This window comes from Anser brachyrhynchus, assembly GCF_964034855.1.
Source record: "Anser brachyrhynchus genome assembly, chromosome: 14".
NCBI classification, from domain to species: Eukaryota; Metazoa; Chordata; class Aves; order Anseriformes; family Anatidae; genus Anser; species Anser brachyrhynchus.
The window spans coordinates 14257808-14271674 of NC_137709.1; the positions used below are offsets into that span (position 1 = coordinate 14257808).

General features: G+C 40.8%; 1 protein-coding gene across 6 annotated transcripts in view; it reads right to left on the bottom strand.

Annotated features, from left to right (window-relative positions):
- RANBP17 (RAN binding protein 17) overlaps positions 1-13867 on the bottom strand; it is a 159972-nt gene that overhangs the window by 2985 nt on the left and 143120 nt on the right. For 5 of the 6 annotated variants that reach the window (XM_080554758.1, XM_080554759.1, XM_080554757.1 and 2 more), the window contains 2 exons: positions 4287-4385; positions 390-517 (listed from right to left, as the gene is read on the bottom strand). In XM_080554758.1, the coding sequence (XP_080410884.1) occupies positions 390-517; positions 4287-4385 (227 nt within the window). Of the gene's footprint in view, positions 1-389; positions 639-4286; positions 4386-13867 lie in introns of those variants that run through there. The other variant, XM_080554760.1, reaches the window with a different exon arrangement.

Here is a 13867-nt window from a genome sequence, read left to right on the forward strand (position 1 = left end):
ATAAAAAGCTATGTCAGGACAGCAGAACCACTGAAGACTGAAGCAAATGTTTTGTCAGAGGGATTTAGGGTTGGAGAAGGGGAGCTCTGAGGCTTACCTGCTGAAATGAGGCAGTTTTGCCCAAGTGAAAAAAGCAGCAGCTGCAGCCCGGCAAAATGTGACTTTGGGATGAAATCCAGAAATACATTTTGGACCAAGAATATACATAATTATCAAATGTTCAGACTCTAACTGTTAAGTCTAGGGATAAGTCCTTTGATAGGGTACGATCCTTCTTTCAAAAGGAGATGCGGTTCACGGCTATCTGGAATACTTCCTTATATTGTAACTTTTTCCAGTTTCCATTTGTCTTTTTATATTTTTCAGCGGCTTATATGTTATGAACTTACCTGTCTCTGTTCTTTACCAAAAGGTTTTGCTCGACTCCTTCCATGAGGTTCCTGAAGCACTGGTCAAGGACTTCTCGTTTGCTGTCAGGCTGGCTGTTTATCAAGGTTGCCCTTAGCTCACTGAAGTACTATGATAACAAAACAGAAAACATTAGAAATGTGATTTGGAAATTTGAAATTGGAGTTACTCACCTACACCCGGAGCATTCTGGAACAAATGCTTCACATGTTGCCCTCTGTGATAGGAGCCTGGCAAACAGCAAGAATTGGGTTTCAGATGCTGCCTTCCTGAACTGCACCAGCTTCAATCCTCTGTCATGACTAAAGTTCAGTGATGGGCCACATCAACAGTGGCTGTGGGTCCAACACACAAAGGTTCCAACACACAAAGCCACCTAAGAGAGGTGACATACATGTTCTCTGACTACTTTTTAAGGCTTTTTTAGAATGGTGCAAATTTGTGCACCTCACTGTGGGATCTAATCCACTTCAGTGCTGTGATGAGACAGAATCATCTTTGCTTCTTTAGAAGCTAGGTAATCTGTATCATTTTCTATATTACTATTCCCATTATATTCTGGCAGATCTACAGACTAGTTAAAATAGAACTTTTTACCACCTTAGGACAAATTTTAGTTTAGTCTAGAAATATGGAATAGGAGGGGACCTCCAGGGTTATCAGCTACCCTACTACTATAGCCAAGGAAATCATATAACCCTGTTTATTTTTTATTATATTGGCTATGTCACTCAAAGTTTTATGGCCTTGGGCATAAGCACATCCATGGTATGAACACTGATACAGGCATTTATTCAGAGGAGAAGGAACCATTCTGATGAACCTGTGCCCAAGTATCTGGCAGAGATTCACAGCAGTCTGATACTGCAGTCGAGAAGGATATTGCCGGTACTCTACCCTGTTTTACAGTACCTCTTCCACGCCTAATCATTCAAGAGGCGGAAGGAACTGGATCTTTGTAAAACATGTTAAACAACTCTCAAGTTAAACCAAGTTTTCCATCAAAAATGCAGCTTTCCTGTACACATGAAAAAAACATGGGATAACAAAAGACAAGGTAGTAAAACTGTAACACTAACTCCAAGCCCCTGACAACTCAACGGGATTACAGAAGTACAAATCCCTTTAATGTCTGCTTGGCAAATTACCTGCCCTCAATCCAGTTCCTTTCAAACCAGAAACATCCCATGTTACACATCTCTGTCGGCCACTACAGCAGCACTGCAAGTGAAGGCAGCAGCAGATCAAATAGCTGGGTCCCAAACTACTTAGAAACTCAAATTTTAAAATCACACGGGAGCTGGTGTAAAAGATGAAATATCTGCCTGCAACAAACACGCTCCCCGAAGCCTTGTCTCAAGGTGACAAACACAGAGTTCAATTTAGAGAAGGCCACAACCCTGAGATCTTCTCTGGTGCCCACAAGTCGTTTTTAGAACAGAGGTGTTCCAAGAACGCCTTCAGTCAGCCCCACAACACTGCCAGCACCCTCAGCTAACAGCAAGGAATTAGACCTTTGCCTAACATCAGTGATTGCAGCCTCCCCCGTAGGACCCTCCCATGGCCTCACTGCTCCAACACTACGGAGCTGCTCCGAGCACTGGGGTTTCTAGGGCTTCTCTGCAATAACATCACTTTTGCCCATACACTCAAATGCCTGTGGTTGTCTTCTCTGGCTGAGGGACAACAGCAAGGAGATGACACAGTTGCTACGTTATCAAGATATAAAGGGCTCTCCCTGCCAATTCCTTCCCACTAGGATTTAAATTGAACTTGCTGCTGCACTTCAGTATGGGAATGATGTCAGGAGCCACCAGCAACCATCCCATTTCATACTAAGCTGATGCTGTCTCAAAAGATTTAGCGTTGTTTTAGGGTGGACTCTAAGCAAAATTCCCTTTTTGGCATAACTAAGCCTACTGGGACAAGCAGGCATGAATCCCAATTTTTTTGAGTCCCTAAGTAAACCTGCTTCCTTCCCTTTGAGATGAATTATTGGCAAAGAAGATATCATTAAAACAAAAGTAGAAGAGAACAAGCAGTAAAACGTGGTTAATGTGTGCTTGCTATCTCAGGAACTGTAGAGACAGAGACCCTACCTGAAATAAAGGAATCTATTTTCAATAAATAAACCAGCAGTGTACTGAAATGAGCCAAGGAAAGACGACTTTTACAGCCATATGTAAGTACATTACCTCCTCTTTTCTGAACACAAAATAATATGCTTGATGCAAAATGGGCAATACAAATATTGTAAATTATATTTCCCGTTCTCCACCCTTCCAAAAGAAATGCAAGACTTGTTCATAAGTAAAGGTGCTTGTACATATCCATGTCTGCTAAGCAAAACACATAATCATTAGAACTAGTCTAATTTCAGTAAGAAGAATATTCCGCCAGTCACAAATTTATTTCTTATGATTTACAGCTCCATGGTTTTATCTTCAAGTGAAATATTTAATTTCTTCTTATACTGAAGCAGCTAACATCAAAAAACACATAATTAATATGTAGTCAGGCTAATACTTAAACACTATAAATCAGAAGCATTATATAAACAAAAGTGTCGTCTTGAACAAGATTGGGAATGCACAAAACTACTTATTTCCCACTTTTATAATGATGCAGTGACTCAGAGCAGATAGAAAATGATTAGTTTTCCTTCCAAAGTAGGAAATATTGCTTCCATCTGTAAAGTATAATATTGTGATGTCATAAAGTTTTCCTAAACACTGAATTTGCCCTTATTCCCTCTCAATCATTTTAAAAGAACTGCTCTCTCTTATAGAGCTCGGATTTAAATCACAATAACACACCAAGAAGATGAATGACAGTGCTATTGGATATGGCTAAAATTGGATCCTTCAGCACAGGTGAATGATGAGACAGCGCTTCTCTTCTTGATATATTTTCTTCTTCTATTAGTTTCCTTCCATAGCTGGGATTTCAGTTTGAATTTTAATGTATGCGGTTGCTGCTAATCTTAGTGTCTTATTTTTTTCCAGCACCCTCTTATTGTATAGACAATTCATTCTCCAAAGCAGTAATACACTGAGGCTTGTGACTGCCCAAGAGATAAAGCAATTCAGAATAAAGTTAGAGCTAGCTCTGAACTATGGAGAATACAACAGGTCAATATCTTCAGAAACAATGCCTTGCTATACAAAAAATGCACACATTTAGATCAACTCGCATTCATTTACTCAGATGGTTTCCATTTCAGACAATATTGTCTCTATTAAGCCACAAGGGAAACATGATGGGTATATCCAAATTCATAGTTTCAGATTTTATTGAAAGGGCAAATTGCAGAGTATTTCCTGGTTTACAGAATCTGCCACAGATGAACATAATCCAAATTGCAATCAATGCTGGTACTTAAGTGTAAGAGCTCAGATAATACCCTCAAAGCTAGTTGTTCCTGTGAAACCTTTCAGAAAAAGAAATTGGTTAACTCTTTTTCTAGGAAGCTATTTTTCTGATGTGATTTCCACAGCGTTCTTGTTTCAAATTTCTATCTAAAAGCCAAATGTGCTTGCCTATTATTTCTGCTTAATTCTGAAACAGCAAAGATGTAAAATCTATTAAAAAATGTTCTCTATATTTGCATGATATAAGGTTGGGTGTAAAAGTTGGGGTGAAGTTTGAGAGGATTTTCTCATCCTAATTAAGCCACTCAGCTTCTGTGAACAAATCTGTAAAATACCTGTACAGTAGATGAACTGATTTCTACTCTCTGTTACTAGTGTAAGCTGGGTCCCAAGGAAAGAGATGGGGAATTTGAAAGGGCAATGGGCAACTTTGTTTTACATGAAATAATGATTTCAACTACTTGGGCACATGAAGAGCAAACCTGGTAGAATTCCTTAAATACTCACTTTCTCATTGAGAAGTATAAGTCCGAGCAGTGGTCTTGACACAGACCATTGGTTTCTGCAGTCTTCAAAAATGATGGTGTTCATTAGGATTGACATCATCTGAAAGAAAAGTCAGACAGTTTACGTGAATATGGATACTGTTGCTATATCGTGTAACTTGGTGAGAGGGAAAAATATATGAAACCTTTAATAACTGTGCTGAAATTTCATAGATAAGCAATGGTATCACAGAAATCATTCCTCCAAACACTTATTTCCATGACCAAAACTACCAAGTGAAGAAACTTACAGAAAACAAATGTCAAAGCTCAGCTCCGAAGTTGTAGTTAGAGCAGTCAAAACGAACAGGAATTAAGACTTAGAGTTGTGTTAATTCAAGGTACAGACTTGGACTTTACTACAGCGATCTGCTGCTTTGTCACATGACTTCTGGGACAGTAATACATACGTGACCAGTAATCTCTAGTAGTCGCGCATTAATTTCTAGGTGCTATTAAAGATTCTGTTTTTATCACGTCCATCTTCCTTCTTGTACAATACTGCAAGGTATTTAAAGGGAATCCCTGTTGTGATGAAGGCAATCCTTATTACAGCAAGGAGTCTGTAAATCTCTATGCCACTTCCACAGAAGTTACAAATCCAGCCTGTGATTTTGGACGTTTCTGTGACTTAATTTGGACATACTTCTGTGACTTAATTTATGGAGCTCTGCAGTCGGGATAAAGCCACTTGATCAACTTTATAAAGCACGGCGACCTATCAACTCGTACATTTAAGTTCTTTTGGCACACAAGCAAAAGACAAATAATTGGTTTGCTCGTCGGCTGGCTGTAACCAGAGCCCTCAGCTACCACCACACGGGGTATTCTCCCTCGGAGGCCTCTGCTGGTATTGCTCTGCATCTTTACTGCCAGTGTGCATAGCCAGGAAGGGTAGGAATTATTTTAGGGATTTGCACAACTTTTGTAAAAATAAATTACAAAGTTACTATAGAATCCATTTAAAGATAAAATCCTCAAAGACATCCTGGAGATACGTTAGTCCGAAATGCCAAGGGCCATAACATATACGAACCTAAAAACATTACTCAGAGATTAAACAGAGTGAAAATTTGTAAAATGTCACCAGTAAATAGTTTGACTCACATTTATAAAATATCTACACCCTAAAACCAAACAGAGAGGAAGTAGAAAATCATTAAATCCTTTCTTCTAGGCCAATGAGTAGCTATGAGCAGGGTCTCCAGAGAGCTGCCACACTGCAAACTAGCCTGTAATAACTGACCAAGGCTAAGTCAAACAGCATGTTTCACTAAATGAAAAAGATGAATCCTAGCACTACAAATCACCTGCAACAGAGATATCCACAAATTATTTGAGCTTTCAAGTTAGGAACATACAGTCTGGCGTGGGAAAGGCTGATTTTTCTCCTGACTCCACAGTCTATAGATCAGGCAAAATATTTTCCATTACTCATAGAACAAAACCAGCTCTTTGCAACTAATGCAAACAATTCAAATGTCTCCATGCAGGCATCAATAGGTGCTTACCATCCAGACATGAACAATAATTACAACTCCTTATAATTCATTCACCTCCAGATTTTCCTCTGTGGCACCAGAGCCAGCTGTTAGGACAGAAGCGTTTTTTAAGTATTGAAACAAAATCCCCCAGGCTGTAATTCAGTCAGAGCACCAAGACTGACGTATCTCTGTTTCTTATAAAAATGCATGTACAAAGACTTTCAGTGTGATGCTTAATCTAAAAAGGGCATGTTCAGTGAACAAGTTCACAAGTGACCCAGAGGGAGAAGTGCCATTTCTTCAAACTCCAGCATCACCAAACAGCTTAGGTGTCTTTTGGGTCTCTAGCCCAGAATTGCTACGAAATTTAAAATGAACTGCAAAGTGAATGTCCTGGGAAAGTTTTTGGCCTATGTAAGGAAGAGAGACCACTGTGCACCCAGATTCACCAAGGAAACATTTGTCTCTGTGCATAAGCAGAAGAGACACCATGGAAATAAGCATGGAATGGGATGAATGTTACAACACGTAAGAACAAAGCCAGCACAAAGCAATCTGCATAATGGTAACTACCAAAGGTGTGCCTTAGTACTGGCCAACCAGGAGAACAGCAAAAACTTCCCTCCCAGCTCCAAGCTTTTCCTCTGACACAATCCCACCGTGGAACATTTTTAGTTTCACTTCTCAGGATTAGTGAGAGAACCCTTTCAGAAATCAGAAGCAGTGTAGGGAGCTCCGCGGCATTCCAGTCAGCTAGGCCTCGTGCCTGGGCACAAGGATGGCTGGTCCCATGGGGGTCAACCTGCCGCCTCAACCAGCCACAGTCACCACACTGCCACTGCTGATGTGCTCCACACCAAGTTATCTCTGTTTAAAGGAACTTCTGGGACGAGTGGTACCGCCTCACTAACACAAACAAGGCCGTAGCACCTGCCCATGAGCTCTCCAGGGCAGATTAATGCCCTTCTTGAAGTGATGTAAGTTTACTACTTTCAGAGGTGGACAATTTGCAGTTCGATTGTATCGCCTCTGCAGACGTCTTCTAGCAAGGGTGAAACAAATCCATTAGGTGTACAGGTCAGCATGAGGAGATGCAAGCATAAAATTGAGGCAATCCAATCTATCATATCCAGACCTCTGTCTGAGGCTGTCAGGAGTGCATTACAGCACAACCCGATCAGCAATTACTGTGCCTAATTCCTCCACGACGAAGGGCACCAAAATCCAGGTAACAGCCTTAAACTTCCTTTTCCTGTTTTCCACGTTTCTCCATCACAACGATTGCTGGTGCTTTGTTTTACTGCATAGGTTTGGTTTCCTGTGCTATTTCTGCATGAGCCTACAGCAAGCTGTTTGCATTCCAGATCCTTCACTTTACAGTACTGCTGACACACGCCAAAAGAGACTGTGCCTGTGAACAAGCAGTAGATTGCCCCTGCTGTAAAAAACTTAAGTCTAAGTGATGCAGCCCGCACAAATTCATCTGCAAGACAACAGAGCTAGTCTAGACGAGGCTTGCGGTACCTTATAAACAAACTTTGCCTCAGCAGACAGCACATTTATTGATGATGTACCAGACTAACTCTCTCTCAGGTAGAAGTACCAGGCTTTCACTGAATTTCACTAATTGTCCCACCCCTAGCTCTCAACCTTTTTCACATAACAGAGAACAGCCTCTTCCTGTGTTGACAAGTGACATCCTCAGTGTCCTCCTTCAGACCTCACATAATCATTATTTGGCTCTGTTCCTGCTATCTTGAGTCATCAGGAGAAACAGGTCAACCCACGCAGGAAAATTTCTAGATATCTGACACACAGCTCTATCTGTATGTCCATTTTTGTTGTTCCTCTGTGTTGTTTGGATTACAAAAACTGAAACTCTTGGGCCTTCTGAAGGAGCCTCTGAAATAATGTGCCTCCCTCTTTGTATTTTATTTGCTGATGCACGTTTACATGTATTTGCATTTATGATACAAACCACACAGAAATAATAACCACAATGTTATGAAGATGAAAGCTTGCCCAATAACACAAAAACGAGGAGGTGAAGGCAGTTCCCAGGCCAGCAGCACTGCCCAGAGCTGCCCTGCTCGGTCCCCGGCCGGCAGCCAGATCAGTTACGTGAGCAAGTGCCCAGCAGTGGCAGTGCTGTTTGCATTCTTATTTCAATTCTTTTGAGAACTGCTGAGCATTTTTTGGACGTTAGTCAGCTTCAAAGTGGGCCAGTGAGATACATCGGTGTTAGCACTGCATTTTACGGAAGTGTTGGCTGATTGGAGATCACAAAGCAGTTCGATGGCAAAACCAAGCAAGAGCCCAGTTTATCAGCCCTAGGTAGGGTATTATCCTAGGTGGAAAATACCTTACTGGCTGAAACTGAAAGGAAAATGACTTCTCAGATCCTGCCCCGGCAGGTGCGGGGCAGGCTCGATGCAGCATGCTGACTCCAGCAGAAAACAAGCTCTCAAGGTGGGGAAAGAGGCACTAAAAAGGCAGGGGGTGTGGGAGCAGATAATCTATTTTCTACTTAGTTCAAATTGGCAACCTTGCCTCTGTTCTCTTATCTTAAACATAAGGCATCACTTTATCTGGTTCAATAATGTTTCTCCTGACACATTTGTTCCATACAAAAGAAACTATTGACAGAAGAGGCAAGAGTAAAGAACCGTTCTTCCAATAAATTAATTCTTCAGAGCCTCTTTTCCTTCAGAGCCTCTTTCTTTCTTGGGTGGTGGAGGAAAATGTTGCTCAAGACACCGTTTATTCTGAAAACTTTTTCTAAAGAACCTGGAAAAGAAACTGCCTTTCCATTAAAAAGGTTTTTGTTTTTGTTTTTTTTTTTTTTTTGCTGCTTCATGTTATCAATAGTGTGGAACTTGCATCATAGCAGGTCCCATAACTCATTTCTCTCTCCCATATGTCGGGATGAATATTTTATTCTGCTGCAGCTAATCACATTTTTAACATAAAGAACATTATGTTAACACCAGAGACAGCAGCATGTAATCCTTGACAAAAGACTTAGAACAGTCTAAAAACATACACAGCTTTTAACCAGACCCTTGGCTGCTAAGAACATGTTTTTTCCACTCAGATCTGAAGAAGATTCAGGTTTTCGTTGTTTAGCATACAAAACTTGGTAGGATTATGTCTCTAGCTTCAGGCAGTCTGCTCTTAGTTTAGGAGCTGTGATTATTAATTTAAATGTCCTTTAGAGTTCTCAGTTCTTTCAACATCAATTCTTTCTATATCAATAAACGGATCATCATTTACTAATAATACTAGGAAGATTTAAATGCTCCAAGATTATTAAATACCTTAAATTTTAATCTGTTGTTTTAAAATATTTATTTTACTAGAAAACCTAACTTTCAGACTGATATTTCTGATGTTCAGCCTTTGTTCAAGCTAAAATTTCCAGTGGATATAAGAAAACTAAACCTTGTATTTATCATGAAAGTAAGAACCAGTCCATTATTTCTGAACTAAAAAACTTTTAAATTGTCAGAAATAGCAAGTTGCCTGGAATTTCAAATATGTAGGAGTTTAAGAAGCACGTGCCTTGTCATCATTACTTTGTGAAATGACATTAGATCAACAAAGATCTTTAAGTAAGTTGCTTACATGTAGCAGATGCGACAAGGGCTGTCATGGGCATACACGCATGCTACTGTCAGGACCACTGGCCTGCCACAGGATGCGGCCCCAGCATCGTGCTTTCTGGACACCCCACAACTTTCTCCTGTTCTGTGGCTATTTTTTTTTTTCAAGTATAGGAAGAAGGGAGGACTTATGGAAAGAGAGAGAGAGGAAAGAGGGCAGCAGACAGAAAATCCAGACAAACCATGAACCCAGGCTGGTGCAACCACTGTACTCCTTGCAACAGCTTTTGTACTCTGAGCCTTTTAGGCTACCCTCAGACCAAGCTTTTCTTTCAGCTTATACAGGCAACATTCCCCCAGATTTCTATTCACAGAATATGGTATTCTACCCTATTTATACATACTTCCTATATATATATGTATAACTAAATTAAACATTAATAACTAAAATTTCATGATTCAACAACAGAAGCTTCAAGAAGCTTTCAGGAAATATTAAGTCTAAGAATAAGATTGTGCAGGACCCAATCTTATATCTCAATTTGGAATAGTTCAATTGGTTCTGGACTTTTTTTTTTTTAAATGGCAAAAGGTAGGGTATAAATGGTTGAAAACATCAGGGCAGGACATTTGTGTGACACACTGCATCCCGAAAACTAGTATATATGTGCAGCTGGTGGACTGAAATACAATGTGTCTGTATCTTTCACAGGCTATTCGTACCACTTAGATGTTATGTTGTGCTGGGAGGGTCTTTTTTTTTTTTTTTTAAACCAACATTCAGAAGGGATGGAAAAGATGGTAATAGATGTGAAAAAAGGAACGGTTACAGAGCATGGAGCTTGTCATTTCCCTGAGTATGTCTTTAGAACTGGCCAAAGGGTTGCAAGTATGGGAGTGCTCACTTGAAGTAGGTCCAAATCATGAGCCAGAAGAAATAATCATACAATAAGATTGTACTAACTTATGTCAAACCTGACTTTGTATCTGAAAAAGAAACATAAGCACATACTCAGAAAGAAACATTTAGGATGATAGCTTAAGGCTAATGACAAGCACCTGCAACACGCCCAATAAATTTGCTATACCAGAGCCACTGCAAGCAGCTTTCTATTTCTTCACTGCTAAAATGAAACTGGCACAATAACGTAGACCAATAGAGCAAAGTAGACTTTTCAAAACTAAGGCTTACTTTCAGCATTTCCTACCTTTAGTCGGTAGTGACGTGCCTTTCAAGCAGTCGACAGGATGACAAAGCAGCTGCCTGCGCTACGCTAGGTGGTAACCACCGCAGAGCTGGAGCATGGGCAGCAGCTGCATCCTGCACACAAGCTGGTCACGGTGAAACACTTGGTCCTATACTCACTGGTTTTCAAACAGAAATTTTAAACCCTTCCCACTAATTTGAGGACATATTGTAACATGACAGACCATGTTCTTTTCCAGTTGCACCTGTTTATGTGAAGATCTACGGTACGGGGGCCGTTCTCACCTATCAGAAGCAGGTCCCTGTATCCTAAGGGAGACCCTGCTGCTGGGTGAGCTGGCATCCATCAGGGGTGAAAAAGAGATGCCAGCTGACTGTTAGAGCCTCACTGACTGTAAAGCAGTGAGTCTCGTGTGACAGAGCAGATTTGCCTAGCCCAGGGGTGGCTACATCTCGCACTGGAAGCAGAACAGTTAACTGCGGCAACACAGAAGACGCCTGATGAATGAAATACCTCCTCTTTCTGCAGGGAGGAGGGGATACGTTTCATTAATTATTACCTTCCAGGGTATGCTGACTTGCTTCTGTCTGTGCTGAATTTCATGTAAACCCTCTGTTGAATGTCACATACTCATATGCTGCCTGAAGTGCTAGATTTTGTATTTGGATATCTGGTGCAGCTGACAGATGTTTACAAACTCATGTATCTGCACAGCTTCTTTCTGCCTATCCATCTGTGCTCCCTGATAGACAGAAAATTATTCTACCTCAGGCTGGAATAACTTATGATTGTAGCATCAACTCTTATTCTGCATTCTTAGGTGGCAGTATTCATAGATTTTCAGTTACAGATACTATAGTGGTCATTCTAAATTAACCTGAGCTGTTTATTTAAGATTCAGCTATTTCTGAACAAGTGGCCATGAATATGTAGCACTGCAGCTGTTTTTAGAGACAAAAGAACTGTGATTAATTAGGGCTTTTGGAATGTACAACTTGTCAACTTTGCAATTTAAACTTCAGGTTGGTTTGGTGTAATGGCTGAGCTCTTTAAAATCCTTGTAAAAAAATAATACACATTCATCTCTCTGCTTTTATCAATAAAGAGGAAGCTAGGTCCAGATCTTTGTGAAACAGTCTCATCTCAGAAGATCACCCTTAGCGTCCCTTTCCAGCCCTCAGGGTAAGAGCCTCTCCCTTCTTGTTCAGCCAGTACTCGTCTGAGAGGTGACAAAGGAAGAAGTCCGTGTCCACTACCAGCACCTCTGAAAAAATGACTCATTACAGATTATTTAATCCTCTTGGGAGGAGAGAACAGCAGTTTCACCTACACCAATGCCTTCCAGCGAGTCTCTCTCTTTAGGAATGCAAATGGTCCTACATCTACATCTTCTAGTCTTCCTCTCAACTACTAGTAGGGCTTACGGTGTGTACATTAGTTAAATTCCTCAAACATGAGCTGCTGTCACCCTTCAGTCCTGTACGACTGAGCTTCTGAACAATTCACTGGTGGGTTCCTTTACACTGAATGCTGACGGTGCACAAAAGCAGCAGGGCATTTTCCATGTTGCAGCAGCATTTCAGCATAGGAATTGGGATCTTTACCTGCAGGATGATGAGGTTTCTGAAATCTCTATTACAGGAAGACCTACCAAAATGCCAGTCAGCTGGGGAGGGGAGATAAGATCAGAAAATGCTAGTACTGGAAAAACAGAATTATTAGTCTAAAACCAATTTGAAGCTAATCTCAAACTTAACTACAGAAACATTCTGGATCTGTAAAAAGCTGCATATGGAAGAAAAGGCAGAGCATGAGATCATCTCCAAATCCTTCTTCCAAGGAACTTGAAGGTATCTCGCACTGGGCATGCGTTAATCCCTGCATCTGAGCATGCTGATGCTGTGGGGAAGTGTGCCCATCGCAGCCCCTGGGGACACAAACCCCACGCGCCGAGGAGCAGCCGTTAACCCGCGATGAAGCTCGCACTCACCTGCAAGCCAAGTCCCGCCGGGCATCTCTCACGTAATCCACCTGGCCTTGCAGCAGCGCCACGGCGTGCACATCTTTTACAAGAGCCCTGATGTTGCTTGCCACAAGGCAGCTGGGATTTGCAGGCAGATCAAGTGTGGGCTCAAACTGTGTGGACGTCTGCCAGCAGCAGACCTGGAGGCGTCCCCCACACAGCAACAGTAACCAGTAGTACAGAGAAAATTAGAACCAGGGTAATTATTTTACCCATATTTACCTTAGTTTAGCACAGATACGGTTATAATCAGCAGGGACAGGGAGGCAGCCTGGCCTTTTAAACCACACCATGAAGGCAACTGGGTTTTAAGAAACCCACAAGCATGGCTCTAACCATTATTCAAAGACCCTCCATAAAGCAACATGACCTGCTCAATTTGAGCAGCCTAATTGCACAGAACTTGAAAAGGCTAATCACAGTATTAATTACCGATTGCCTAACACACTTCAAGCCTTTTCTGTTTTCAAATTGTTCATAAACCGATCCTAATTTCTACTGTGGAACAATTAAAAGTGTTTTCGTTATCCTGGTGAACTGAACTGTAACCAAAGCTGTTGCGAATAAACATAAAAGACAGATGATAAAGATGGTAATAAGCATATTGCTACTGTGTCTTGAATAGTCACCAACACTTCTTAGTGAATATCATCTTTCACAACAACAACAAAGGATAAGAGCACAAGGCTATTTCATGCAGTCATCAAAACAAAATGCACTGAATATTATATTTCATACTAAATACATTACCCTGGCAGTTTGACACTCAACATTTCAATAGATATTGCGTCTCTCTCAACATTCTCCCTGAATTTCTGCAGATGGACTTTTAAGTATCAATGGAAGATTACTTTACTTGTCACACTAAAAAGATTTTAAAGGATGGCTGCACACACTTCATTTTTAATTTTTTTTTTAAAGGGAAATGAATCACGAATCGAGAAACACAGTTATACTGAAAGGTCAGATACTGTGTTGTGCAGGAGTCCTTTGTGTGTATCGCTCCTGCAATAGCTAGCTGCCTCTTGTCCCTCGTGTGCCCAGCAAAGCATCGCAAAGACCTGCTGAAGTAACACTACGCTAACCTAAACTATACTGAGCTAAGCTAACAGTATTCCCAAATTGCATCAAACTGTTGAGATTTTTTATTTTTATTTTTTAAAACTATGCCTGTTCCTGGAGATACATAAATACAAAATAATCTCAATTTTCAGTGAAAAGAGCCA